This window comes from Patagioenas fasciata, chromosome 7 (assembly GCF_037038585.1).
Source record: "Patagioenas fasciata isolate bPatFas1 chromosome 7, bPatFas1.hap1, whole genome shotgun sequence".
Classification (NCBI taxonomy): domain Eukaryota; kingdom Metazoa; phylum Chordata; class Aves; order Columbiformes; family Columbidae; genus Patagioenas; species Patagioenas fasciata.
The window spans coordinates 15,825,741-15,853,703 of NC_092526.1; the positions used below are offsets into that span (position 1 = coordinate 15,825,741).

Consider the following 27,963-nt stretch of genomic DNA (forward strand, 5'->3'; position numbering starts at 1 on the left):
CTAAAAATCTATCAGAGGAAGGAGATGAGGCTAAAACATCACCAATGGCCATTTCTTCTGACCTTTGTAATTTCCAAAAGCCTTCTCTTATTAGAAAAACATAAGCTAATGAGTGAGCAACCACTCCTATTCTCTTCCACGTCCTTCTTATTCATTAAAAGAAAGAAAATAAAAACCTAGAAAAATTTAATTTCTCTGAATAACTTATGGACTTCCCACCTTATCATCATCCCTTTAAACCAAAATTCTTTCTGTCCATATATAAAGTGTAATTAATCACAAACTAAACATCTCTTCCAATCCCTAACATTCTGTGATTCTGTGATCTTAACAATCTTAGTTTTGATGATCAGTTTCACAGAAGTGCCTGGTAAGGCAGTGAGCAACCAACAAACAGCAATTACAGGCATTTTCTTCTGCAAAGATGCAGATAGATACAGTAATTATGTTGTGCATAAACAAACACACAGATAATCCTCCACACACTTTTCTGATTCATGGCAAAAATCAAAAGTAACTCCTAAGAATGGATCCTGCATCTGAAAAAACATGTCCTCTTAATAATCCCATCTCTACTTTCAAAGGAAAGCTGGAAGTAATCTCCATCAGCAAGTACTCCTGATCAGTAATCTTGACCGTCAGTACCTTAACAGCACCAGCGCTGTTCCCAAGAAATCTTTCTGAACCATGCACTTCCAGAGGAGCAACAGCTAAGCCTAGTTCTCCAATCTAAACATAACTAAATGCAGCATTCTAGCTATTATGTAACAAGATTAACCTTTAAAGACAAAAAAAAAAAAATCTGTACAGGAAAGGATAAATGTTATTTTAAATTCAAAAACATGACAAAGTTCAAAGATGTAAAGACTTTCCCGAACTCGCGCAACAGGACTGTGGCAGAGCAGGAACAGAACTCACCCATTCCCAGTCAAGCATGAGATGAATGCATTAAGATTTGACTCCCCTCACAACATATTTCACAGATCTGCCTATCCTACCTTACACAAGTCTTACATATCTGAGAACACACACATTAGAAACTTGGAGTTGTCACAGAAATGGTTCTCACTCCTTACGAGAGCAAATTTCAGCCTTGAAATAATCAATGTACAAGTCACCGAGAATTTAGAAGACATAGAATATTACCTCATTATTGCTGTAATGTAAATCCATAGTCTGTCCAAAAGCAACTTTAGCTTTAGCTGCAAGATCTTCAAGTTTAACAGGCCTTGATAATTGCAAGATCCTGAAACACAATTTAAGTTATAAAGAATTTTTGTCCATTATGAAAATCTGGCAACTCATTACTTAAGAATACTCTTGGAATTAAATTTATTACTAAAAAGACCATAAGAAGCTACCCTTTATTCCCTGTCCTCCATGTTTTGAGTCATTAAAAAAAAAAAAAAAAAAAAGAGAAAAAAGCAGTGCAAAAGTTACAAGGGATAATCACACCTAAAATGAGATCTCATTATGACTATTTCACTTGCTTGCACATGGCTTCTTTCTCAACCTAATGCTTTGCATGCATCCATTCCAGAGGCAAATCCTTAGAAACTTGTAAAGTTCTCTTGTTTAGAAAACTAAGCAAGACAATGAAGTACCACAGGTTGACAAGCATAAGCATCAGGAAGGAATTACTCCTACAGTCCCTTCTTTTTGGAAATTCAAGACTATCTCAGCTGAGGAAAGTAACTAAATGTCACCATCTTTACCGCAATGAATTACACGCTCAAACTGAGTCCATCACTAACTGTGCTTTACGTGTGCTCCTGGTAAGAATGAGACAGTTGTCACTCAACAACTCATTTTCCTTTATCTGAATATCTCAAACCTAATAGCCCAAAATGCCTGTAACTGACCTTTACAATAGAAAACTACCGTATTATTTGCGACAGAACAGCATTGAACAAAAACATTTTTAGAAGCAATTGAGCTAGTGAGGCACGTTCTGTTCACATTCAAAAAAGAAAGAGCACTCAAATTTTGTGAGGCAGAAAAATTAGCAAAGGATACCTGTCCCTTTCATCATTGGTACACTGGTTAGGGAACAGTATTTCTCCCTGAAATGAGGCTAGAAGCCAGGCCACTTCCAATAAAAAATTACTTTAAATAAACTTTAAAAACAGCAACAAAATCAACCACCAAAACAACAAACAAACAAAACAAAACCCAAACAAACAAACAAAAAAAAGCCACTCCAAAAAACAAACACTCCCCCCACCCGCGCCAAACAAAAAGCTCCCCAAACAAACAAAAAAACCCCACAATACAAAACCCCCACACAACCACCCCAACACCAATTCCCACTGCAGTCAACAATTTGTTTAGCAAGCCTGGAGCTCTGCCCATGACAGTGCACACTCCTTGGTACAGAGAGCAACACTCGCTACTGAACAAAACTCTGGAATCACTCACTTCTCTTTTCCACTTCCCTTTTCAAAAACTAGTGAAAAAAGTCATTGCATAACTTATTTTTCTTGCACCATTTCATTATTTTATCTTTAGATCTACGTGTTCAGGCAACAGAAGTAGTATAACTTATGCTGAGCAATGAGTTCCAGTTGCCCAGTCCTCCCAGGATAGGGGGCTGAACTTACTTGGGACAACACGTAACAGAGCGAGGCACATCAGCATAAAAGCTTGTGAAAGGGGTCTGTCCACACGCTTACTTTAGGCTTGTATTCATTCTGAATTGTTAAAACTCAGTCCACCATGAAAGTGAATTAAGACAAACTACAAAAACAAAAAAAAGACCTGTCCCTGCAGACCAGCAGCAAGTGAACAGTTCTGTCTTAAAATCACACTTCTGCTTATTTCACAAGAAATTGCTAGGTAGAAAAGTCCTCAATTTTCAAAGCTTTTGAAAACACTTGTTTCCTCCAAATTACTTACAGCACTTAACCATTACTGACGCACTGTTACAAGTGGTGTTCAGAAAAGTGATGGAAAGAAGCTGAAAATGTTAATAGGTAGCGCACTTACTGCTATTTCACTAGCCCATGTAAGGAGAGGGCCCAGACTGGACAGCACGGACACACACACTGATCTACTGCCCAGCTCACTCAGCACTGCCAAGGAGCAGCACAGCTTCCATTCTGAAGCAATCTTTCCTTAAGGAATTTACCATTTATATTGACAAATGACATAACCAGGGTATTATTTACTTTTGCATTAAGTATTTTCAAAGATCTTATTCTATAACTATGTCTGTGTAGGTACAATAGAGGTTTATGCTTTCAGAGACAAACAGACAAAGTGAGTTGTCCACAACCTAGTTCTGCCTTCTATAGACGCTTCTGAGCAGCCATCAGAGCAGAGATACATAGAGATAAATGTTGTATACGCTGAGCATGTACATCATTTACCTCACACACAAAATGAAAGCAAATTTCAACTACTTATTCAAAACTACCAACGAAAACAATTCAATTATAAATTCTAATAATTCTTCCGATTACAGTTCTTGGATTTGTTCCACCAAAGTACAATCCAACACTGAGCTGTAAGACCTCAGCTTCTTCCTCTGAGTGTTACAGTAACAATATATCATCAGGCATTTTAAACAGATTTATTCTCCTTAAATTCTGTTCATATCGAAATTAAATTTAAGCTCAAAACAAATACATGCAGATATCTGAAACACTTTGAACAGTTTATTTGAAACTTTACGATAGGAGCCAAACAAAATTCTATAAACAGAAGACAAGATTGTTTCCTGTGTTGTTACCTTACCTTTTTTCACCTCGATGTTCAAATTTGACTCTAATATCATTCTGTAAACAAAAGAGATAAAGGAACCACTATTAGTTTGTTACTACCTCCCTTTAATGAAGGCCATGAAATCCCACTCAATAATCCTACACTGTAAGTAAAATCCTTATGTGGTCCATATTAATTTTCTGTCCTTTCTGATATACCCAGCATTTTAACAAGCTACTTCTGCTGAGGTATCTGAGAGAGGCTTAAAGCATGTAAAACAAACAAATAAAATATTCTGAAGTACAATGAATGCTTCTGTATTTTTTTCTATTAGTATATTTTAATATTTTAAGAGATTCATAGTTTCAAATTCAGTGTGGAACTGGTTACCAAAGATTTCTTTATTATGAACAGGTACATAGGCTTAGCTACCAGAACACGTTTTTATGGGCACTTGGAGCTGAGCATTCCAGATTTAAGAAACATATCGTTTCATAAGCATTACCATAGAAACCTACACATGTAATTATGGCAGCATTCATCCCATCAAAGTACCTGTAAATATCTGCAGTAACGTGGAAATTGCTTCACAGAATCACCATTTTAATAATAAAATTGTATTAGCAAGTATTGCAGGAAAAAAATACATTCCACCAGAGATTATAGTCAAATAATAATGTTATATCCTCCAAAAGAATTCCTCTACTCACAAGTGATTACTTTCACAATTCACAAATTTAAACAGAATAACAGACATGTATTTCCCCTTCACCACTACCACATTTAAACCCAGAAATGGCTTAAATATTTTTCTTCTAACTTTCTAAACACTTGTTACATTCAAATAAACATATCGTTAACTCAACAGGGCTATTACAACAATTTGGATAACAATCCACATCCTATCCATATAGCAGTTCAAACTAAGTATTTACTACTTTTCCATCTATGCTCAGTGTCCACAGAACAAAACAACAAAAGAACAACAACAAACAAAAAACAAAACACCAGCTGAAAAGAACTCACATTTCCAGCACATAAACAAACAAAAAACTGAGGCCAAAGATGCAGTAAAGGAGCTTAAGTATCTTTCTCCTGCTATCCTGACACTCTTTAGAATGACACAGCTGACAACTGGGCAATCTAATATACCTATAAAATTCATTCTAAAGAAGCATTCCAAGTAAGGAATATTTGCACACCTTGATATTTTAAAGTAGTCTAGTACCAATCAAATAATAATAATAAATTTGAAAAAGTGTACAGATACCCCTATGATCTTCAATTTATCAGGATCAAAGTCATTTAAGCATACACTATGATATGGTCTGAAATGTCACCATTTCATTTTGCTGCTAATTTAAGAACATGAACAAAGAAAATGGCAGCACGTGTGGAGACTAATAGCTCATTCTGGTATGCTCACTGGTCTGGCAAGAAAAATGATTACAGAAGTCACAGCAGGACATTTGGTGTTTAGTGGGTTAGTAAGGATATTGAAAATTACCTGTTTTTTAGGCGAAGATGACTTTGGTTTTCCTGTTTCTTGCTGAGGCAATACAGGACGACTTGCCTTATGAAGCACAGCCAAATCCTGCATGATTGAATTCAAAGCTTGCTGCTCATCTGCTCAGAGAAAAAGGCCAAATAAGAGAAGTGTAAATGACTATTACATTTGAAGGGTATTACTGTCTCATTTCACAATTAGGCAGACATTGTTCTAAAAATCTAAAAGTCCATATTACACTTCAACACATAATTGCCAAATTAAAAAAGATTACTGCCATGTTGCAAACATTTCTATTTTATTTAACAGTGCTTAAGGAAATAAACTTCGTCAATAAACACACTTAAATGACAGGTTTAAAAAACTGAAGTCATAACAAAGATTGACAACTCCGCAGAACTGCAGTCGTATTAATCAGGAAGGGGAAAAAAAGGTTTATCTACTTCATTTCAAATAATGTCGACGCATAAGATGTTAATCAGAAATCATACACTCTCCCTCCCCAATTTGTAAAATACAGAAAAATAAAAGCAAGTACTCTTGAATCAATATTCCTCTGTCCTAAACAGGTACAGTCATGCACATTGGAAGCACACACGAACTCCTAGAGCAGGGGTGTCAAACTGATTTTAACCAGGGGCCACATCAGCCTCGCAGTTGTCTTCAAAGGGCCGAATGTAATTTTAGGACTGTATAAATGTGGGAGCAGTTACACCCTGTCCTAGAGGATCACATCAACTGTGAGAGCACCTGCTGATGCCCCACAGAGTCATTCAAAATAAACAACACAAAAATAAAAACAAAACAAACAAACAAACAAAACCAAACCTAAAACACCACAGAGCTTTTCCAGGATTGCAAATATAGGGGGTTTTAGGGCTTAGAGGTGTAATTCACAAGGAGCAACAGGACCACTGAACCCAGAGGACAATTTAGGGTAGGAGTGCTATGCAGCTTAGATTTCAAGCTTACACAAAATCCTAAATCCTGGTGATATGCTGCAGTAGCAATGGCCAGAGGACGCACTAGACCAGGTCAGCCTGGAACTGATAGGCTCCTTAAGACAGGAAACACTTAGGAGCCCAAAAGCCTGTACTAAGGGAAATTTGTCACCACCACTTCTGTATTAATTCCTTGCCACAGCAACAGTACTATGCTCAACATGCATCTAGAACAATGGGTAACAAAATTTACCTACAAAGGTGATTGTACACCTTCACGCTACTTCACAATGGATACGTTTGTTGAAGAATTCATAGCTAAGTGCTGTGATTTACAAAGAACAATATTTCTCAGACATGGACCTGAGAAAAATTCAGTATTAAAATCAGCAAGTAAGCATCCCAGGATTCAGCAATTACGAGAATTCCTTCACACTCTATTCAAATGTAACCAAATATATTTGTCAAATCAGGAAATTGTGTGATTTTGGTGTTCTCACATTTAATAGATTCCTAACAGATGAGAAAGCTGGTCTGAAAAGAGTAACATTGATTACGACTCATACTATCATCATTCAAAACTCTACTGGGATACGCAAATCCATAGAAGTGAGTTTTCACAGCAATACTTAATGTCAGAATTCTTCATAACTTGCCACAATTTAAAAGGCTAAACTATTTCATAGTGTGATAGCCTATTCTAGTGCTCAGTGAAGAAAAAAAAAAAGTTTGTGAGGTTTTGTTTGGTTGGGGATTTTTGTTTGTTTTTGTTTTGGTTTTTTTTAGTAAAAATATGACCCAATAGTCACCTGTCTTACACAAAACGTTGAAGAATATCACAAATCTAAACAGTGCTGTATTCCTAGATTCAACTACTTTTTTATTAGGCATGAGGTTAGGAAAAAACTAGTATAACAATAAAAGATTAAAAAAAGTTAAAATGTATGTGTGACTTTTGGTTGGTTGGTTTGTTGAGTTTTTTTGAGAGTGCTAAGAGATTACAAGAATGACATGGTCAACTCATTAAAAAGCATGTACAACTTGAAAAATCAACATCAAATTTCAAGTAAAATAAATGTGCTATGTATTTAGGAAAAAACAAAATAAACAACAAAAAAACCAACACAGACACCAAAACCAACTGGCACCCTGCCCCCCAAAAAAAACCAAACACAACCAGTTACAGAATCTACACAGTCCTGGCTTTGTACTGCAATGACACACGATGATATGATGAAATTATTTAATATATATTTTGGTTTTTTTCTCCCAATAGCCACTACCATCCAGAGCACAGTAAATATTGCTCAGTACCTTAATATCATGAATCTCAATTTCCTATGTTTGGATTTTTAAGCTACCACATAGTGAGAGAAAAGTTATATTCCAATGGAAAAAAACAGCAGTATTTTGAATAGCAGCAAAGCAGCTGAACACTGCCTTGCATGTAGATGTTACATTAAGTTACACAGCCAAAGCACACATTTCCTAGAAATGCTATTACATTAATGGTTTTGGTATTCAGTAGAAATGAAAAGTACTGTATTAAATTTTTATACACATTACACACGAGACTTACCCATAACGGCAGTGAGCCTGAAAACCTGAACTTCAGGGGAATGGTTGCTTCATTAGCATTATTTTATTTCCTAAAATGCAAAACCAAAAATACACAATTATTGAAGTTGTCAACTCCCTGCAAAACAGTCAACTCTTCATTCACAGACATTTTTTCTAATATTCTACATATCAAATATGCATTTAAATGACAAATAAGATTGCCTATTCAGATATGACATGAACAGATATTGTCCTCAAAGCCTCACGAGGCTCTGAGCAACATATACTTTCAGAAAACAAAAAGCCCAAATTAAATATTCTGCTAGACTTAAGCTAATTTTAGTCTCTATCTACACTCCCAAATTATGATTAGTTGCTTAATTAACCATATCACTCTACTACATGGGATACTCGCATCAGATTATTAAGAACTGATTCTATTTCTACAGGTTCCTGTATCTGGCACTCAAAGTTCCATGTTCAGAACTACGTATATATAGTTCATACATATAAATATATATGATACCCACAACACAAATCAAGAGGAATCAATATCTACTGATTACAGAAATTAGAAAACTTCCTTTGATAAGTTTTCTTCATCATAATTCAAGACCCTTACACAGATACCCCAACACCTCTGAAAGCAAATGCCTGTGGTAGACAGCAGGTGTTAACTTTTAATATATAAGCTATCCAGAAAAGCAGAAATATAGCAGGTACATTTATGAACAAACCCTGTCTTATCACAACATCTTGAACATAGGTTATTTTAATTGGTCCTTAATGATTGGTTTGTTGTTTTTTTGGTTTTTTGTTGTTTTTTTTTTTTTCAATTTGCCTTTCTACAGTATTCTATTATGGAACTTAACAGCAAAAAACTAAAGACATCCCTAAATAGACAATGAGATTTGTTGTGATACAGTTACCACAGGAAAAATTCAGAATTTTTTAATGTAAGATCATAGAAGAAAACTCTCTAATTTCTTGAGCAGTCACTGCCACCAAGCAGGGAGAGCCTGTTTCTTCCTCCCTTCTCCTGGTTGCAGCGGAACATCCACCTTCCTGCCTCAGAGCTGAAAGATCCACCCCATTCTGATAAAATGGATCCATTTCTCTGCAAGTTCAGTCAAGGAGCTAGACCAACAGAATATGACTAATTTTTTTTTTTTTTTTTTCTTATCAGAATTTGTTTTCTCATGGTTTAGTTCCTTACCAACATCAAATGACCCCTGATGCCAGCACAGGTCCACATATGGGAACACACGGCTGAGAACAGAGGAGAGGTGAGCCAGCTCTTTCGGCACCAGCCAGATTTCCTTGCTTGAATATTCTTCCAATTTTCTGGCTAACAAAAGTTACGATTTTACAAAGGATTTCTGAGCACCTTCAGTTAGGGATATGTTTCTAGAATGATGTCTCTTACATACTTGTTTCAAGAGTAACCTTTCAAGCAGCATTCACTTCACCAGTAGAACCAGAAAGCTTCAAGTACTTCTGGCACATCTTTCAGAAAGAAATTTGGACTTGAGAGCCACATAAAGCACTCTGCTGTACACTGCTTTTTAGCTATATATCAGATGGCTCATCTATTTTTGTCTAGTTTGAGCTCCATAACAAACAAGCAGAGATAGGGCTTCTATAGAAGATTCAGAGGTCCCTTCCTTACTCTGCAATCAGAAATCAGTCGAGAGTGCATTAGAATTAAAATAAAGCTGAAAATACGACTCCAGTGTACTCAGTGTTATATACTCCCAAGTCTACGGACAGACTCCAAACAGCACCTGAAACAGTTTCCAAGTGTGGGGAAGAAAACTCCTGCCTAATGCTTTGTAAAGTATTAAAGTCTGCAAAACTGTGAGAAGTGCATTTGGTCAGGGCCGCCCGCAGTCTCAAGACACAACCCAAACTTTTCCTACTAACATCGCCCCCAGCCCTTCGATGCCACCAACCTCCGCCCAGGAAGAAACAGAAAAACCTGCTTCAAATAAATTGAAAAAGCTTCTGTTGCTCCATAACAGAAAACTGTGAAGTTACAAAATAAGTGGATTTGTACTCATCTTCGGAGATGAAAACAGGGGCTGGATTTTCATTTATTTGCCAAATGACAGTAGCCAAGATCACTCAAAATAGGGACACAATCTTTGGGCCTTGTTCTCACACAAAATGTCAGGAGATGTGGTTTACTTAGTTAACTGGGTCTAGTTTTATTGCCTTAAATAACACAACTAACTTTTACCCCACCTCTGATTCTTTGCCTCTTTTGCATCCTTAAGCGTCAAAAAAGCTAAAAACAATATATATTCAATTATTTCCTACATATTTTTTGTATCAGCAGTAGTTTTGGAGGATATTCCAAAGAATTATTCACTGAAGTGTTTACAAAACATTTGTATTTGATCCAACTGTCTTAAAATGAGAGTGTTATTTTCATAAATGTCTGATTTAACTAGCCATCTAATAAATTAAACATAAAAATGTGTTTCATGACTTTAGATGAAGTAGTTTTGCAATACCTCCTTGTAAACATTTCAAATAAATACAAAAGTTCCGAGGCATTTTACGTCTTCTGCCACGCTAGGAACAAGAACAAGTTATATCTCCAAACAAAAATACTCCAGATGTTCTTCCTCAACCTAGGTGAAATAACCGAACTTGGAAGCTCAGGATATTTGAGCTACACAGCAGATACAGGACAGGCAAGCTGAAGAAAAACAAAATATCTTAGGAAACATCTTCTGCAAGCTCCTCCAGTTACAAGAATTCATTCTTTAGTATGGCATCTCTTATTAGAAGAACATAAGCTAATGAGTGAGCAACTACTTCTCTTCCATGTCCTCCTTATTCATCAGAAGAAAGAAAATAAAAACCTAGAAAAATTAAATTTCTCTTAATAACTTATGGACTTCCCACCTTATTATCCCTTTTAACTAAAATTTTTTCTGTTCATGTATAAAGTATAAATCATGACAAACTAAACATTTTAACAATCTTCTGGCTAGCATTTAGTGTGACTTCAAAATCAAGCTAACAGCATTAAAATTTCAATCAAACAGGTGACCCAGATCAAACTTCATTAAGATTTGACCTTTGTGAATTGAGAAAACACTTTTGGTGTTAACTGCTTATTTTTGCAGTGGACTATAATAACAGGGTGGTGGTGGTGAGGGAATAAAAGAGATGACAAAAATCAACATTTTTTAAGCAACAAAACAAAATACACTCAGTGGACAGGGAAAAACACATACCCTAATTCAGGGTTACAAAGTAGCATTAGGAAAACATACACAGAGAAAGTGACAATCCAGGACAAAAAGGAAGCACAACAGGGAAAACTGGAACTCAGAAAGATTCAGGAGAAGCAAAGGCAGCAAAACACAAGAGCAGAGGCAAAGGTAAAATGAGATTATGTCAAGGTCTTGCAGAGAAACACAAGCAGCTTCAATTTGAATGTAATTAAAGAAAGGATGACAGAGATTGAATTTCAAAAAGGTGATGACGTGATAAGAGTAGCAAACAAAGAAAAATATATCCTAGCAACAGCATTTTGGATATAAGGGTGGAGAGATGCTGATTCATATTCATGATTCACTTCCCGCCAGCCAGCATCCTCAGAGTCTTTCAGGATCTGAGAAAGCTGCTGAAGGAACAAAATATGTAGGTGATTCTTGGAAATTGTTTTTGGCTTTCTCCTGACAAACGAAACAAAGCCTGAGGGCAAATAAGTCACATGGCCAATAACCCCTCTGTCCAAATACTCCATGCTAGTTGTCCATATGCACACACTTCTCCTATAATAAATGCAACAACGTTAAGCTGCCTCTCAGTTACCAAGAGATAACAGTACACAAACACCAGCACACATATTACATCGTCTCTCATGACTGACTTGGTCACATTGAAAAACTTGCTGGCTAGATTAAAAAAAAAAAAGCAAACTTTACCCTCACACAGCAGAGGGAAGAAAGCAAGCAAATGGTATATGAGGTGAATGTTTTGAAGTGTGCTAGAAAGAGTGGTTTAGTTCTGTGGCATACGAAGACATATAATGTGCAGAAATAAAATGGCTTCTACAGCATCCAACTTCATAGTGTAAGTACAATTCTTAAAGAGTAAAATTAGCTAGGGCTACAATAAGAGCATAAACTAATCATACGAGAACAGTTAAGCACTCAAGAACATAAGCCAGATTCATGCTGTGCGGTACGCTAAAAATCAACCAAAAAAAAGACAGTGAAGCAAGAAATCTGTTTAAACCTGATTTCATAAGGAAACCAGACTTAAGCAGCAACACTTCACCTACACAGAAAGGTGCCTTACACTTCTGGAGTCCAAACTTGTCCCAATAGTGGGACAGGAATATCAATGATATTCATTCCCTACAAATTTTCACTAAAATAAATCAGTCTGAGGATACACAGTTCCTCATTCCTGCACCAAAGTAAAATGACACAGTGCGAACCCAAAAGAGTAAAGATGCACCATAATTATTCCAATTACAGGCAAAGGTTAAATTGGAGATTCTAGTATATTAGGTATAAGCAAGTTAAACCAAAATGACAGGAAATAAAAATTTGCTAGCATTGCTACTCAGAGACAGAGTTGCCTGTACAAAAAGAGACGAAACGAAGAGCCAGTTAAACATGACGAGTGAGCATGCAAAGGTAATTCTTCAGACTGTGGAATAGATAATGAGAATATAAAGTAAGACTATCAAAAGTTGTTTCACAGCAAGAAGAATGAGCCAGACAAAATGGGTTAACCCCCTAAATGTTACTGTTAAATCATCAAATGCCTGGTCTCATGCAGCCAACCTCTTAGAAATCATAGTAAGCAACGTTGACAAGACCTCTGGTGATCACCTAGTCAAATACACGCACTTAACCTTTAACCAAAACAATGTGCAGCAGTGCTTGTCATGTCTTTTATTTAAAATGAAATAAAAATGGAGTCTGTGAACAAGACAGCAAACAGTAATACCTAAACCTGAACTTCTATAGAAGAATTTTCCAAAGCTCAAAGCAATTGTTGGCATAAATGACAGGAACTTAACATAATGTGGCAAGCATAGAAGAAAATTCAGTATTGTTATGAGACATTAGAGGAGACTTAAAATAAGGTAACTCCATAGAAACAGGCATAAAGGAGAGGATTTCATATGGACATAGGCACAAATGAATACTGGACAAAAAGCCACCCCTTTCAAAGAATATGAAAGCAGCAGCAGTAACACAAGATCACGAAAGACAGAATAAAGAAAGCGCAGTAACAAGAAAAATATTTACACGGTAACAGAAAGGTCTGTTAATAACTGGAGTCTAACAAAAACGCAGACTCGAGTTCAGTTTTAGAAACATTCAGATCTTTAACATATTGAAATAATACATAAAAAAGGTGTTCACGGGTAAAGTAGGAAGGAGAGAGATTAAATCAGTCCAAATTAAAAGCCAATGACACACTGATAAATGAAGGCAACATTTGTAAAACAAAGGAACAAAAAAATTGACCCACTGAGTCCTCATCTAGAACATTAGAAATTAAGTTTATCTGGTGAATAAAATAACAAACACTCTTCCTGTCACAGTACTAAGGGATCTTTTGAAATTAAAACATATTGGAGGGGAATGAATGGATAAAAGATTCTTAGAAAAAAAGATGTTTTAACATTTAATTCCAGCCTTCTTGCACACCTCAAGGAATCTTAAGGTCTGAAACCTGGCAGGGAGGGACCTTGCCTATCAACAGCATGCCAGTAAGGGTATGAGCCATAGACCATTAATATTCCCCTCCTCGTTTCTTCCTCTGCCACGTGCCCCCTTCTATTCTGAAGCACATTGTTCTCCCCTTAACGTATTGTGCTATGGACATTAATTGCACTGGACAGGATCCATTGAGTGGGTCCACCTAAATCTGCTGTGCTAGGAAAAACTGGCAAACTGGCAGAACCCATCAAGTTCTGCCAGCTGATGCCCCAGAGCAAGGAAAAGAGACAATCTGGAGCAGCACCTCTCACAACCAGGGTAGTAATTCAGGACTGACTACCTGTCCTGGACTTAGCCAGCATCAGACACTCTATCCTCTTCTGTTATCCCCCTTACTGCTTGCTTTTCAACAATCCTATCCTGAACAGCTGAACTACAGCCTTCGTCCATGAGAATGGGTGTTTGACAGATAAGGAACATAAACACATCAAATATTCCTTTGCAGAAAGAGCATTTCTGGTTTATTTCCTGGGTTTAGTTTTTTAAAAAGTTTTAAGCTTGTTCTGATTTTATGTAGCTTGGTCAATATACTTCTAAACTTTGCCCTGAGTTTCTCAGTCTCTTGTAATTAAACCAGTTTGTTCAGAACCCCAAGTTATTTTATTGTCTTGTACAGACATCAAGTAACCTTACACACATAACAGCATGAGCTATTGATAGCTATGTCTATCAGAATAATGAGCTTCATAAAACAATGTCATCCAACTCATTGAGGAGGCCACCAAGATGATCAGAGGGCTGGAACACCTCTCCTGTGAGGACAGGCTGAGAGAGCTGGGGTTGTTCAGCCTAGAGAAGAGAAGGCTCTGGAGAGACCTTATTGAAGCCTTCCAGTGCTTAAAATGGGTCTGTAAGAAGGATGAGGACAGACTTTTTAGCAGGGCCTGTTATGACAGGACAAGGGGTGATGGTTTTAAACTACAAGAGGCGAGATTCAGGCAACACATGAGGAGGAAATTTATTACAATGAGGGTGAGGAAACACTGGCCCAGGTGCCCAGAGAGGTCGTCGATGCCCCATCCATGGAAACGTTCAAGGCCGAGTTGGACGGGGCTCTGAGCAACCTGATCTTGTTGAAGACGTCCTTGCTCATTGCAGGGGGTTGGACTGGATGAGCTTTGAAGATCCCATCCAACCCAAAATACTCTATGGTTCATTCAAGGCTATCAGACTTTTTAATAAAAAAATTTATTTTTAATAAAAATACATGGCAGGGGACGGGGGAGAACTCTGATACATGTGTTTTACTGACTTTAGATGATGAAATAGCAAGTGGCGATGAAAAACAGGAAGAAATAGCCAGCATCCATTTTTTGTTCTGGTTTTGAAAAAAATCAAGAGGATGTATCCAAACCACAGCACAGTGTTACTGGAATAGAAATTTCACCATCCACAACACCACCACAGAGACAGAGCACACTATTTGTAATATACTTCAGACCAAACATTTTAAATTAAAGATCCAGAGACTTATAAGAGTCTAAGTAAGTCTCTTCACAAAATTAGTGGTTCAATTTTCTGGACCATTCTTGCAAATATTTGGAAATACCTAGAAAACAAGATTCTAGTGGATTCTAACTATTGCATAAATAACTAAGAAAGATAAAGGCAGGGGTCAAAGAGCTGTTGATTATTAACCTCCACATCAATTGAAACTAAAATAATAATATAATGCTTAGCTCAGTGTCTACCACAGACTTAAAAATAAACACATGGTAAATACCTTGATTTCAATTATTATTATTACTGTCAAGCAAAATATGGCTTCTTGAAATAATTACAGATTAGTTAACAGAACAGAAATTACCCTGCTTAAGTTCTTCCAGCGTATTTTGCTAAATATCACATGACATTTTAATTATTTGTTTTAAAATATCAATTAACTAAAAGAAAACTCAATTCATAGATTAAAATAAAATATTTTGAGATCCATATTCCTATTTAACAGAAAACATTGATGAACATGATTCCTAGTGCAACTGCCTACAGACCGGCAATGATCAGGTAGGTACAATGAGATACACAAGTTACAGCTTAGGCAAATTACCTGAATCATGTTTAAATGCAGTCACAGTCCAACAAAATATATTTAAACACAGTTAAATATTTTAAATACATATCACCATCTATCGTGATTTTTTCCTCCATTTAATATTAATTTTTATTGTGTTTAATAATTGGGTTTTTTAAGAGATGAGCTGCATTGTTGGTGCTAAAACTGACAGGACTGCTTTTTGAACTTTTACCCTCTCTGCAACCAAGACTGCACCACCCATAATTAGAACTTGTACTTTACATACGTCTAAATACTGTGTTTTATTACATGTATTCAATAATGTTTCTGCATGGAATGCATTTGGACATAAACACAATTATTTAGGAAAATGGCAAAAAGTTGCAGCTGCAACACAAGACAGTCTTAGCAAGAGACAATTCAGAAGAATTATTAAATCACAATGTGTAATTATCTAACATAAATGCAATACAAGATTAAAGAGGGATAACGAAATCCTTGTGTGTATAAAAATGCAGTGTATGCAGAAGCCATCTTGCTTCTGTACACAACCGAGAGATACAGCGTTCAGTGCAGAATATCAGAAAGACTGCAGGCAGCAAGCGTGGGTTGGCTGAAGCATCGGTACCTTTGTTGTTGTTACAGATGTATCAGGTATCTCGACAACGTGCAGACTTGAAATTTCTTACACTGAAAACTTTTAAAATCTTCCTGGCAAGCAAAAAAAGTTAATTTATGTCTAATTCAGCACACAAAACCACATGGATTTTTTTTACCTTATCGGTATAGCTACAGACGTTATTTGATATTTGTCTGTTTTTCTGAAAAGAATGGTTACTAGCTGTACTCCTTCCAGAGTTTAAAGACAAAAACAATAAAACAACCACACCAGGCTCGCATAAAATACAACTTCTAATTATGGATGGTGACTTCCCACTTACAGGGAGGATAAAACCTTGAAAAGCAGTGCTGTCAGCTCTAGCACCATAAATGCAGCTTATCTCTCCAAGTTCTTTGAGAAATACACTTTGGAATGAACGGAAGGATCCAACATGACCAGTGACAAAAGTAAAACTTCACCCTACTCAGATTAAATCTTTAGTTCCTGCTGTTCTATAAACTGTAATTTGACACTTTCACAAAACATTTATCAGCTTGATGAACAATGATCTTGACTTGAAAAAGTTAAAATGTGGTGGTAAGCTTGAGAATGCAAGGAAACAGGTTTTAAGGACTGTTGTAATAAAAATGTAAAGTAGCAGATAATTTAGTTCAAGAAGACTTTATAGCAAAATTATGCTTTGAAGATAAATATCTTAACACTTACAGCAATATTCACAAAGAGTAACTGTAGTCTAGGAAAGCTAATCTCCCTACACTTCCTTTATAGTTGATAGGAAGAGATAAGCATATTTAGAGTTTTAAGGCACTTAAATACAAGTTTCCTGCTTTGAATGAACATCATCTTTCCAAATAGCATCAAGAGCCTCTACTGGCTAACCCTTCATAAGACCACTCTACTTCAAGTACATAGAAAAGACCGTAATTGGTCTCAAAAAAAAAAAAAAAAACCAAAAACACACCTACTTTTCTCAACAAGATCTTTGTTCAGCTAATTCGTTTTACAGAAGCTCTCCATTTCCTGTATCTGTTACTGCCTCAGCAGCAACCAAAGTACTCCGGATGGCCCATTGCTCGATCTAGCTGAACAACGACTTTGCCAATACATCAAACAAATCTGCCTTCAAAGTCTTGATGCTTTCTTAAGATCCGTTCATGGTTTCAAGAAAATATATTATGAAACAAACACATGCATTTTAAATTGAGGAAGGGTCACAACATCTGAAACTTGTGGACAGATGCCACAGTGACACCATGTAAAATATACTAGTGCTGCCAATTTTGCAACAGGACATACTGGCTAGAAATCAACTGCTCATACTCCTCCACTCTTATCCAAGACCAGATTTTCTCACAAAAGTATGTTAAAAAGTAATAGACACAGTTCACTGGGCTACAAATAACTGCATCACTGCCTCCAAATCACTCTGGAGTCTTGGAAATTTATCACCACCACCGTGGTGGGAACATCTTAGAGCATCACAACACTAGGAAGAACAAATTCCTTACCGTGAACTAAGTTATATGCTACACAAACTGATGAATGTTATTCACATCATAAAAATGTTTAAGGCTTACTCAGTACATTAAGATAACATTATAGTGCCCACAACCACACAGAGTAAAACACTTCTTTGATGTTCATAACTTTTTCCTAAGTTACTATCTTACATGAAATGAGTAGCTCCATAAAAGGCTTCCCAAAGAAAACAGGTGTATGAAATGTTAATCCATACAATCTGATGAAACATGCACTACATCAAGTGTTATAATCGGATTTAGGTCCTTCTGTTCCTCCTAAAAATTTCAGCAGTGCTCCCAGGTGAGCACCTGCTGCTGACATTTGGAGGCCCCTTCTGAAGCTGTTACAAGTGGCATCAATGTAAGTTTTACTTCAAACTTATAAGTGGCAAGTCAAAATATTTGTGAATATCAGCTAAAGGTGTTACAATGAAAACCATTCCCCACTACAAATAAAACTGCATGTCCCCTTCTCCAAGATGGTACAGGAGGAGATTTTTTTTTTTTTTTTTTGTATCACAGACAATCCATAGCATATACCTTAGAAGAATATAGTATCTCTCTCTTCCTTTTGACAGAATTCAAGATCACCAGTTAAGCCAAAGAACTAATGGTACACAGTAAGCAATCTTACTCTTACCAGCACTACTGGTATTGGTGATTCCTGTAATCATCACAACCTTAAGAATGGAAGACCATGCCACAACCAGTGACAAATAAATGAATTTTTAGGAGTAACCATCGACTAGAAAAGTAAACGTATCACAAACCACTTAAAATCTATGCACATTTATCTTTAAGCAAAAATAAAGTATATGAGCAAAAAGCAGGTTTCCAGCAGTAACTGACTACTGTAAACAAATGGAACATTTCACTTAATGTATGAGAGCAATTACATACAACTCAGTCAGATTCTGCTTTTGCGAACGTACAGAAAAAAGCACATCCTTAAACTCCAGTAACTAGCTCTTTCCTTTCAGTTCGTCTTCCAGTTCAATGACCATGAGGGGTTGAAAGGCAACTATTTGGGAAAATAAGCCAGAGAAATAAACCCAGTTTCCATTTCTACAGCCAGTTTCAGTGTATATCTTAAGGTGCTAAAAACTGAGAAACTCTGTTTTTCTTCAATGTAACCATCACATTTGTCAGCATCTTCCATTCAGAGCAAAAATCAGCGATTTCACAGTTTTGAGTTTTAATCACAGCCGCATATCACACTATCACTTCAAATCAAGTACCAAAAAAACTGAATACAATACATACGAACATTTCTGATTAACCTGATCTGCCTGCTATCTTGCTGTGACACCAGCAAGGACAGAACCTAATTCTCTTGGGACATTTTCATGTCTTGACTGTGAAGACATCTCAGTCTCATTTGCTATACATCTTTCACATTTTGCAACAAATCAAGGAGGAATCCTCAGTTAACAGCCTTCACTATATGCCATCTTATTCATTCCTCAAAGCACACAGCACAGTTCTTCCTGTACACTACATAAAGCAGTGCAACAACAATGAAATCCAGAGTACAATATAACTGATTTTTCTCATCATCTTCACTACTTTGCCAACAAGTTTTCCCACCACATTAACACACCATCACATGGAGCTTCTACCTAAAATGCCTTTCCCAGCTTGCACTCCAGTCTTCCTAGTTCAATACCCCATGTGCTCTCTCCCCATTGTAACTCAAATTAACTCTGTACATTCAGTCAGATATTTCTTCCATTATTTCTATCACCAATAACGACAACATAAAATGCAAAAGAATCTCATAATACACTAACACAGAATATTTAAGATTTACAAAATCCAAACTTTTTTTTAACCACGTGTATGATGTGAGTGTGCATCATTTTTGTAGCCAGCAGGTCTCACTGAGCAGGTCTAAACAGACAAAATTGTAAGTTGTTATCCATATTCAATAGGCACTGTTTTTAAACTGGATAACACACATAGGCCAACACATTATGATACTGCTAAGCCACCAAGTACAGAAGCTCTTTTTCACTTTGTGTTTTGGTAATAACCTTAAGCTTCCCGCAAAGCTTAAAAAAAAAATTCAACTCAATCAATCCCTCATAATAATATTTAATCCAAAATGCAACAATAAAAGCCTAGCTTTGTCACAACATTCAAGAATCAGATGCAAAGACACAAACATATGTATCCTCATAAGGTTTCCTTCTTGCATTTCCCATAGCACATTCCTTAGCAGTAGGTACCAAATCATTACTGTGACATTCTACAATTATTATACAATTATACTTTTCCTTCAAGTGATAAAAATGGAAGAATCCTCATAAATACAGCTAATAAGGTAAACTAACTACAGACTCAAAAGTTCCAGAGAGCAGATTACTATGCACATGCTCACAGTTAACCATCATCATTAAGACCACAGTTCCACTGCTAAGGTTGCATTTCTATTAAGGGAGTGGTCCTGCTTGTCCACAGTAACTGCTGCTTTCCAGATGAACCTCAAAGACAAGCAGGAGATATAGAGCAAATAGATGATCCAGCTGAAAAAAATTTATGTTTTAACTAACCATCAGCCTATCTAACTGATCTCACACTTCTACTGCACCAACACAAGGAAAGGAACAAGAACTCACGCTGGAACAAACCCTCTTGGCCACTGTACATATTTGGATCTTTTTAAAATATGGCATGTGTAATGCAGTGACTCCAGGAAACTGTAAACAGTTAATGGTGACCTGTAACAAATAAACCAGAAATAATGGACATATGGACAATTATGACAGAGCAGGGAAGTACAGATACGGCTGTTCCAGTAAGAGCTCCTCACTTTCAAATCTCTTGGTGCACTCTGAGCATGTGTAACAAGAACTGAACTCAGTATCATGGTCTACTTGGATTTCCAGTGCTGGAAAAGTCTCGCCAAAGGCTTTCTTGTATACACAGCAGAGGAAAAAAAGAGACCTTTGCATGAATAAATCTGTTAAAATACAGAAAACATATGACAGACATTGCTGGTGTTGGCACAAGGAGGGATAAAAATCCAAATGTTACTACCTACACAGAAACTAGATCGATTTAGAACACAACTTTACTGAAAATAGTTAGGGATTGAAAGAATATTCAAGCTAAGTATTATATATGCAAGTCCTGTTCTCACCCTTCTGTAAGCATTCATGCTTACCACTGGAGGAAGAATATTGGATTATGTTTTGTCTGATTTCATTACAGATTAAGATTTTACCTAAAACTTGTCAGCCACTTCACCAAAACCATTTTCATTTGAAAGTCTCATTTGGTATTCATGATAGCGCCAATATCACAGAGAGTCTTAATAGATATTCTCTAAAGGAACTTGCTGCAGCAGCTTAAAAAGTCATTCATTACACTATCCACCTCACCCCTGCCAGAAGTTACTACACTTACTGGCACCAATAGCACAATAAATTATTTTCTTTCTACCTTCTACTTATTCAGTTATCATCAAGTCATTACACACACACATACACAAAAGAGGAAAAAAAAAAAAAAGTGCCTGAAGGTTTGGGGGTTTGTCTTTTTTTTTTTTTTTTTAAATAAGAATCCTCACTCTGAAGTTACAGTATTTGTGGCACTGCTAAAAATACACACAGTCAGTGTGACAAACAACAATTAAATATACGTTGAGCTTTACCAATCAGTTTTCAGCAGTTAATTCTCATGTTCTTCAATGGAATATCTTCTTCAAAAGTTTCAGAAGCTTAATGAGTTATCATTTTTTTTTTTTTAATTCAAACAACAGTTTGATCCAGATGATTTCCAGTTTTCAAATCTTTTCTCAAAGGTGAGACTATAGTTCCCATCGTTATCATTTTGGTAACATGGCATTCAAACCGCTGGTATTTACACAACTCTCTTGTCTAAATTATTTTAAAATTATTTTGTGGATAGGGAACTGGATGAAGGTTGTACCCAGAGTGTGGTGGTAAATGGCTTCTCTTTAAACTGGCAGCCTGCCATGAGTGGGGTTCCCCAGGGATTGACATGGGGCTCAACACATTTTAACATCTTCATAAGGATGATAGAATGAAGCATACCCTGATGAAATTTGCTGATGATACCAAACTGAGTGGGGAAGTGAACACTTCAGAAGGGAAAGTCATCCTGCAGGATGACCTGAATAGACTGGAAAAGTGGGCTACCAAGAACTTTATGAAGTTCAACAAGGACAAGGTGTAAGGTCTTGGTACCTGAGAAAACATAATCCAGGAAAGTAGCACAGGCTAGGATCTACCCAGCTGGGGAGCAGCTCTGTGGAAAGGGACCTGGGGGTCCCCATGGACAACAAGCTCAATGTGAGTGACCTGTGTGCTGCTGCAGCAAAGAAAGCCAAGGGCATGCTGGGTAGCATTAGCAAGGGCATCACCAGCAGAGATAAAGACGTCATCAACCCACTCAGTGCTTGTAAGGCCACACGTGGAATACTGTGTTCAATTTTGGTCTCCGCTACATGAAAACGATGTGGACAGGGTGGAGAGGGTCCAGAGAAGGGCCACAAAGATGATCAAAGGACTGAGAAGTTGCTGTATAGGGAAACTCTGAGAGAACTGGGCTTGTTCAGCCTTGAGAAAAGAAGGCCTAGGGGAGCCTTTATCACAGTGTTCCAGTATTTAAAGGGTGGCTACAAGGAAGATGTAGATTCCCTTTTTTACAAGGAGTCACATGGAGAAGACACAGGGCAATGGGTACAAGTCACTTCTGGGGAGATTCTGATTGGACACAAGAGGAAAATTTTTCACAATGGGAACAGTCAGCCATTGGAATAATCTCCCCAGGGAAGAAGTGGATTCTCCAACATTGGACACTTTTAAGATTCAGCTAGACAGGGTGCTGGGCTATCTTGTCTAGACCATGCTTTTACCAGGAAAGGTTGGACCAGATGATCCTTGTGACCCCTTCCAACCCAGTATTCTATTATATTCTTCATGCAAGAAATTAAAAGTCTTCTTTAATAATCATTATTGGTGTCTGTTTCATTTTTTTGTGAAGGCAGCACTACTGAAAGAATCATACAATTTGTCACATCTGTGATCTAGCCACAAAAATTATGGATAAAATAATTTACATAAGTCAAATAAAATGGAGTACAGCCAGTGAACATGTTGAACACATCTGCTTCAGAGCTGGCTCTGCAATTCTTCCAATAAAGCATGCCTATAGGATAAGGATTTCTTCTACTACGTCATTGAACTGTATGACGTCTCAAAATGGCAAGAGGCTTGTTCAGGTACAGTTACACTGACAGAAGTTATCTTAGCAATATCACTTATTTCAAAGGCAGAACATGTATGAAGTATACTGCTAAAGACACATTTTTGTTGATAGAAGCTGCATCTAACACCAGGAAAACTTGTTCTCAGTCAAGTTTCCTGTTGTAGAGCAGGCTCATGTTCAAAAGCCACAGGGACTATATGTGCTGGGAAGAGCAGAAACTGCATATTTTGCTGCAGAATCACTTGTAGAACTGCAATCCTGTTGAATCTAGAAATCCTGAATATAAGGAAACTAACCTGAAATAAATATAGTGCAGTGTTCTATTCTTCAGAAAGATAACTCAAACTCATATATCTGAAGAGATACTTGATTTAACAAACACTAGCACAAACTCCAGTGTTAACAAATGCAGGAGCCAAAAACCACCACACAAGAACCAACCATACCTTTGCACACACACCCTAGAATGACATTTTAACAAGGCTGTCATGTCGCTTCTGCTGCAACTCGGAGTAAATTAATTATGTGTTTGTTGTAAGACTTCGAGGAACTTTGAAAAAAGATACAGACAAATGATGCAGAGTCCAGTGATAGTTAAGGGCATCAAAAGTCTTGAGAAAACATGATCTGTGAAGAAGAGGCCTGTTTGCACAGTTTAGTAAGGAGAAGTCTGAAATAAAAGGAGATAGAGGAGTAGTCTTCATGTATGCAAACAGTTGGTGCAAAGACTACAGAAATCATAATCTTGCATGAGTAATAATAGTTGGACAAGAACTAACTGGCTTGACTAGCACCAAAACAGAGACTTAAGTTAAATATTAAGAAAAGCCTCCTAACTATAATGATAGCTATGTACTAGCTATAAATAGACCAGTGAAGGGGTGTGGTATTCCCCTCTTCTGAGTTTTCTAAGAACAGATTAGACAAATGTCTGTCAGCCATGATTTCAGTGCATTTGCTCCTGCCTCAGAGTAGAGACTGACCTAATTAAGTCCCTTCCCTTCTTACATATCTATCATTTCTTCATTTATCCAAATGAGAACTGTGTTATACCTGAGCTTCAAAAGTACAGTCTTTGTAATATAAACATCTGAAACACTTGAATTTTACTACATTGCTGTTGTCAGACTGTTAGCATACTTACCACAAAACATCTCAGGAACACAAAAGCAGCATCTTTTACTACTGCAGATAATCCCCAGAACTTGATAAAATATTGAATTGAAATACAGAAAGAGAACCAACTGAGGAAAAAACAGTGAAGACTCAAAAAAAAAAATGGCTGAAAACAAAACTACAGCAAATAAAAACACCTTTTGCCTAAAGAAAATTATTTTCCTCTCATGTGAAAAACTAAGTTACAGTTTGCTGGTATGATTTCAAAAATATGTAATAATTCGAGATATAGAAGTAAACATAAGTAAGAGACTTTGCAAATGGACAGGAAAAAGTCACATCTCTACAGGCTTCCCTCAACTACCAATTCTCCACTGTTTTTCAAGCACACTGTAGATACCGCTGCTTTGGCCCTGCTCAAGTCCAACTTCAGATGACCTCATTAAGCTGAGCTCTAAACTATGCCACGTGCATCTGTGGGTCAAGTGTCTCTAGGCTAGTGGTTCCCCCAGAGGGAAATCAGTGCAATATCCCAACAGAACTCCATCTTTCCTTCACTCATTGCCACCAAACCCTCTGCAGCTTCTCAAAAAATACATTTAAGGTGAATATATTAAAAAAAAAAAATCTCAAAAAACTGCAAACAAGCATGTTTAGTCTAATAAATTAGGTTAACATACAGCCATAAGCTGCATTTGTTATTACTGTATTAGTAAACCAAGACCTCATGCTAAGATCCAGAAGTGAGAATCACAAATAACACACCACATTCTGAACATGTTCTCACTAACCAATTGCATGTTTACAACGTTATTTTGAAAGAAATGTGCAATTATAGCATACATGATCTATTTTGACCTATCCCTGAGCACCACAAATACCAGAATATTAAAATAACAATTGCTGTATTGATTCATTTTTAAAAAAAAACATTTTCTCTCCTACAGAAAAATTAGTGTTCTTAATAGAACTTCTTTTTTTTTTAATATAATACTATGTCAGTTCTACTTCAGGATTTTTAAAGCTTAAACCTAGGTAGAGTCACTAGTCAATATAACTATTTACATGAGTTTGTCACATATATGAAAATAAGCTCTGCAAAAGTAACAACATGAACTTAATTACATTGATCAGTCATATCTTCACAATTCATTTATTTTTCTCCAAATAGTAGTCTAAACAGAGGATAATCTTAACAGCAGAGATCTAAAAGAGAATTATTAGAAAATACGTTAATTACTCCAGACCAGATTTGCACCTCTCAATAGATCAGAACACCTTTGGCTGTGTCTGCTAGGAAAGAGGGAATCAATGAAGGAAACCATTCTATTATCATTCTCAGATTGCATTTTATAAGAATACATTAATTTCAGTTCAGAGAATGTTCAGTTTGAGAGCCACTGAACAATATGTCACAAACATAAATCAGCTGTTATTCATTACTTTTGACTTAGCTTGCTAATGTAAAAAGCCAGCCTGCATTAAAAGTCATACAGATAAAAGACAAAAGCTTTAAACTTAAGACTGCTAATATGCAGAGCGTTTTTCAAGAACTTCTGCATAAATGCTTGTTAATGATACGGTTTTAAAAAACAATAATTCTGATGAGTACCAAAATATTAACTCTGTATTTTAGGCAACTGTAAGAAAAAAATGTAAAGTAAAAACTATAAACATGAATTTAGAGCATGATCAATTTTCTTGCTTTCTCTAGAAGAAAACTTTATTATAAAACACTAAGTCTTCTGCATTTAGCCTCAACTGGCTGTAAATTCCACAGCCTATTCATCGACTGTCTTTCCTAAGAACCGCAGCAAAGAATGACTGATGAGTCTATGACCAAATTTGAAAGGTTATTTATTTTTACCATAAATTATCTAGAGTTTTATCAACATAAACAAACAAAACTCTACCATGATATTAAACAAGATAATGCTCTTGTTACACTCTGTTATTAAATTCTACTTCTCACAGACACCTGCCTACCCACATACACTATAAAAGCTCCGAAGATGACCAACCCCCACAGCTACCTTAGAAAAAGTGTCATCTGACAGTTTAGAAATCTCAGCAAGCCAAGACAAGTAATTGAGAAATATCTGTTTTCTTCACTGTAGTCTTCTGTTAGTGTCAGGTAAACCACTGACACGGAGTACATCACAACAAACTGTACACAGATTTTTCTCCAGCAACGAGCCAGCTTGACAAATGTTACTTTGCTATTCTGCTTTACAGTAAAACCTTGAAAAAAAAAAAAATCTAATTAATTGTATAGAGCCTCATTATCTGAATCAATGTTTGGGTTCAATACATTTCAGTGGCAACCATGATGGAACACAAAACGTAAAGAACACAGGAATTACAGCAAGTTCTCATTTTTGACTATGTTTCTGAGGAAAGCAGCTATTTACAGAGCTGCAGTACGCAAAGGCATACATGAAAGTAAAATTTCCTCATGCAGTATTTCTGTTATTTTCAAATGACAGTGAAAGGTTTAGTCACAGGGTACAGGGGGGGAAAAAAAAAAAAAAACACACGAAATTTTTTCTAAGGTTTTTCAGTGTAGCATAAGTACTAACTCATCACTGCCCATTCCCTTAAAGCTATCCATAAGGGAATTCCATAGGAAAGAACACTTTCTTGGGTATTCTGTTAATAAGTGCTACGTCACGAGAGAATCCAAGACGTTGTGCAAGACAAGCATGTAGACATTCATTCTGCAGATACTATGTCTTTGCCAGATACATAGCAACACATTTCTGAAGGTCTCTTACATTCTGCAATGTGCTGCATTGTTTAAAGAACATAAATGTTGTAGCTGAGAAACATTTTCTGCATGGATTAGAAATTTCCTTTATTTGATAGCAGGTTTCTATTATCTTTTACCACCCTCTCGGAGGACATTTCATGATACAATACAGTTTAGAAGTGTTCAGCTTGTTTAATGTTTTGATCTTTGGTAATTCCACAGCCAAAAACTCAAACCAGATTTATGAAGCAAGAGAGGAAAGACAGAAAAACCAAACTCGTGGGTTGCTGCAATGCACCTCAAAAGCAATAAGGGGAAAAATAATCTAACATTCACTTTTTCCCCCTCGACAAAAATATCTCGCAGTATCTGACCCACATACCCAATTCATGGCACTGCCATCATTGCAGAGCAATTTACAGACGAGGGACTACAGCATCAGTACTGCAATCACAGGAAGCTTTACAGTGACATACAAATATTTGTAAAGCTCGTAAAAACCATAAGATTCTGCAGTTCTAACGCAAATAAGACGGCGTGTGTCTCCCCCTCCCAACACCTCAAATAACGAACCCGCCGCGCAGCTCCATCCGCACGGGCCCGCTGCCCCGGCGGCTCCCAGCAGCGCGGGTCGCGCTCCCCTGAGCCCGGGCAACCCCCGGATGCCGAAGCTGCCCCAAGCGCCCCCCATACCGGCGGCGCCCTCCAAGGCGCACTGACAAACCCACTCCCCTACACACACACGCGCGCGCGCGCATCCGGGCCGCCCCCCGCCCGGCTTCCCCAGAGCCCCCCGCCCGCGCAGACCTGTGTCACAGCGGAGGCCGGGCGGCCGCGACGGACCCCACGCGCTGCCCGGCGGCGGCGGGCGCAGGCCCGGCTGGGCAGGCGGCGCGGAGGGAGCGGCCAGGATTCCGGAGAGGAGCCCACCCCCCCGGAGGAGGGGGCGAAGGTGCCTGGGCCTGCCCGCTCCGGGGCACGGCGGGGAGGGTGACAGGAGGCACCGAGGCCGGCGCAGAGTGAGCCGCGCGCCGGGGCGGGCCCGCGAGGAGGGGAGCGGGGAAGGTGCCCCCGGAGCGCTGGCGCCGCGCCGGGGCCGGACCGGGCCGGGGCTGCGGGTCCCGTCAGGCGTGAGGCGCCGGCCGCCGCCGCTTCTGCTGCCAACCGAAAGCTCCGCCTCCCCCTCCGCCGAAACTCCTGACGTCGCCCGCGCCGCCGCCGGCGGCGGGAGAGGG

The 27,963-nt window shown here is 37.6% G+C and overlaps 1 protein-coding gene across 4 annotated transcripts in view; it reads right to left on the bottom strand.

Annotated features, from left to right (window-relative positions):
• MAP3K2 (mitogen-activated protein kinase kinase kinase 2) overlaps positions 1-27,963 on the bottom strand; it is a 51,963-nt gene extending 24,000 nt beyond the window's left edge. The window contains exons 1-5 of one of the 4 annotated variants that reach the window (XM_071810889.1): positions 27,536-27,963; positions 7,730-7,799; positions 5,210-5,328; positions 3,736-3,776; positions 1,147-1,246 (exon numbers count right to left, since the gene is read on the bottom strand). In XM_071810889.1, coding sequence (XP_071666990.1) covers positions 1,147-1,246; positions 3,736-3,776; positions 5,210-5,328; positions 7,730-7,733 — 264 coding nt within the window. In that variant the 5' untranslated portion in view covers positions 7,734-7,799; positions 27,536-27,963. Of the gene's footprint in view, positions 1-1,146; positions 1,247-3,735; positions 3,777-5,209; positions 5,329-7,729; positions 7,800-8,926; positions 8,988-27,535 lie in introns of those variants that run through there. The other 3 variants (XM_065840677.1, XM_065840678.2, XM_065840679.2) reach the window with 3 other exon arrangements.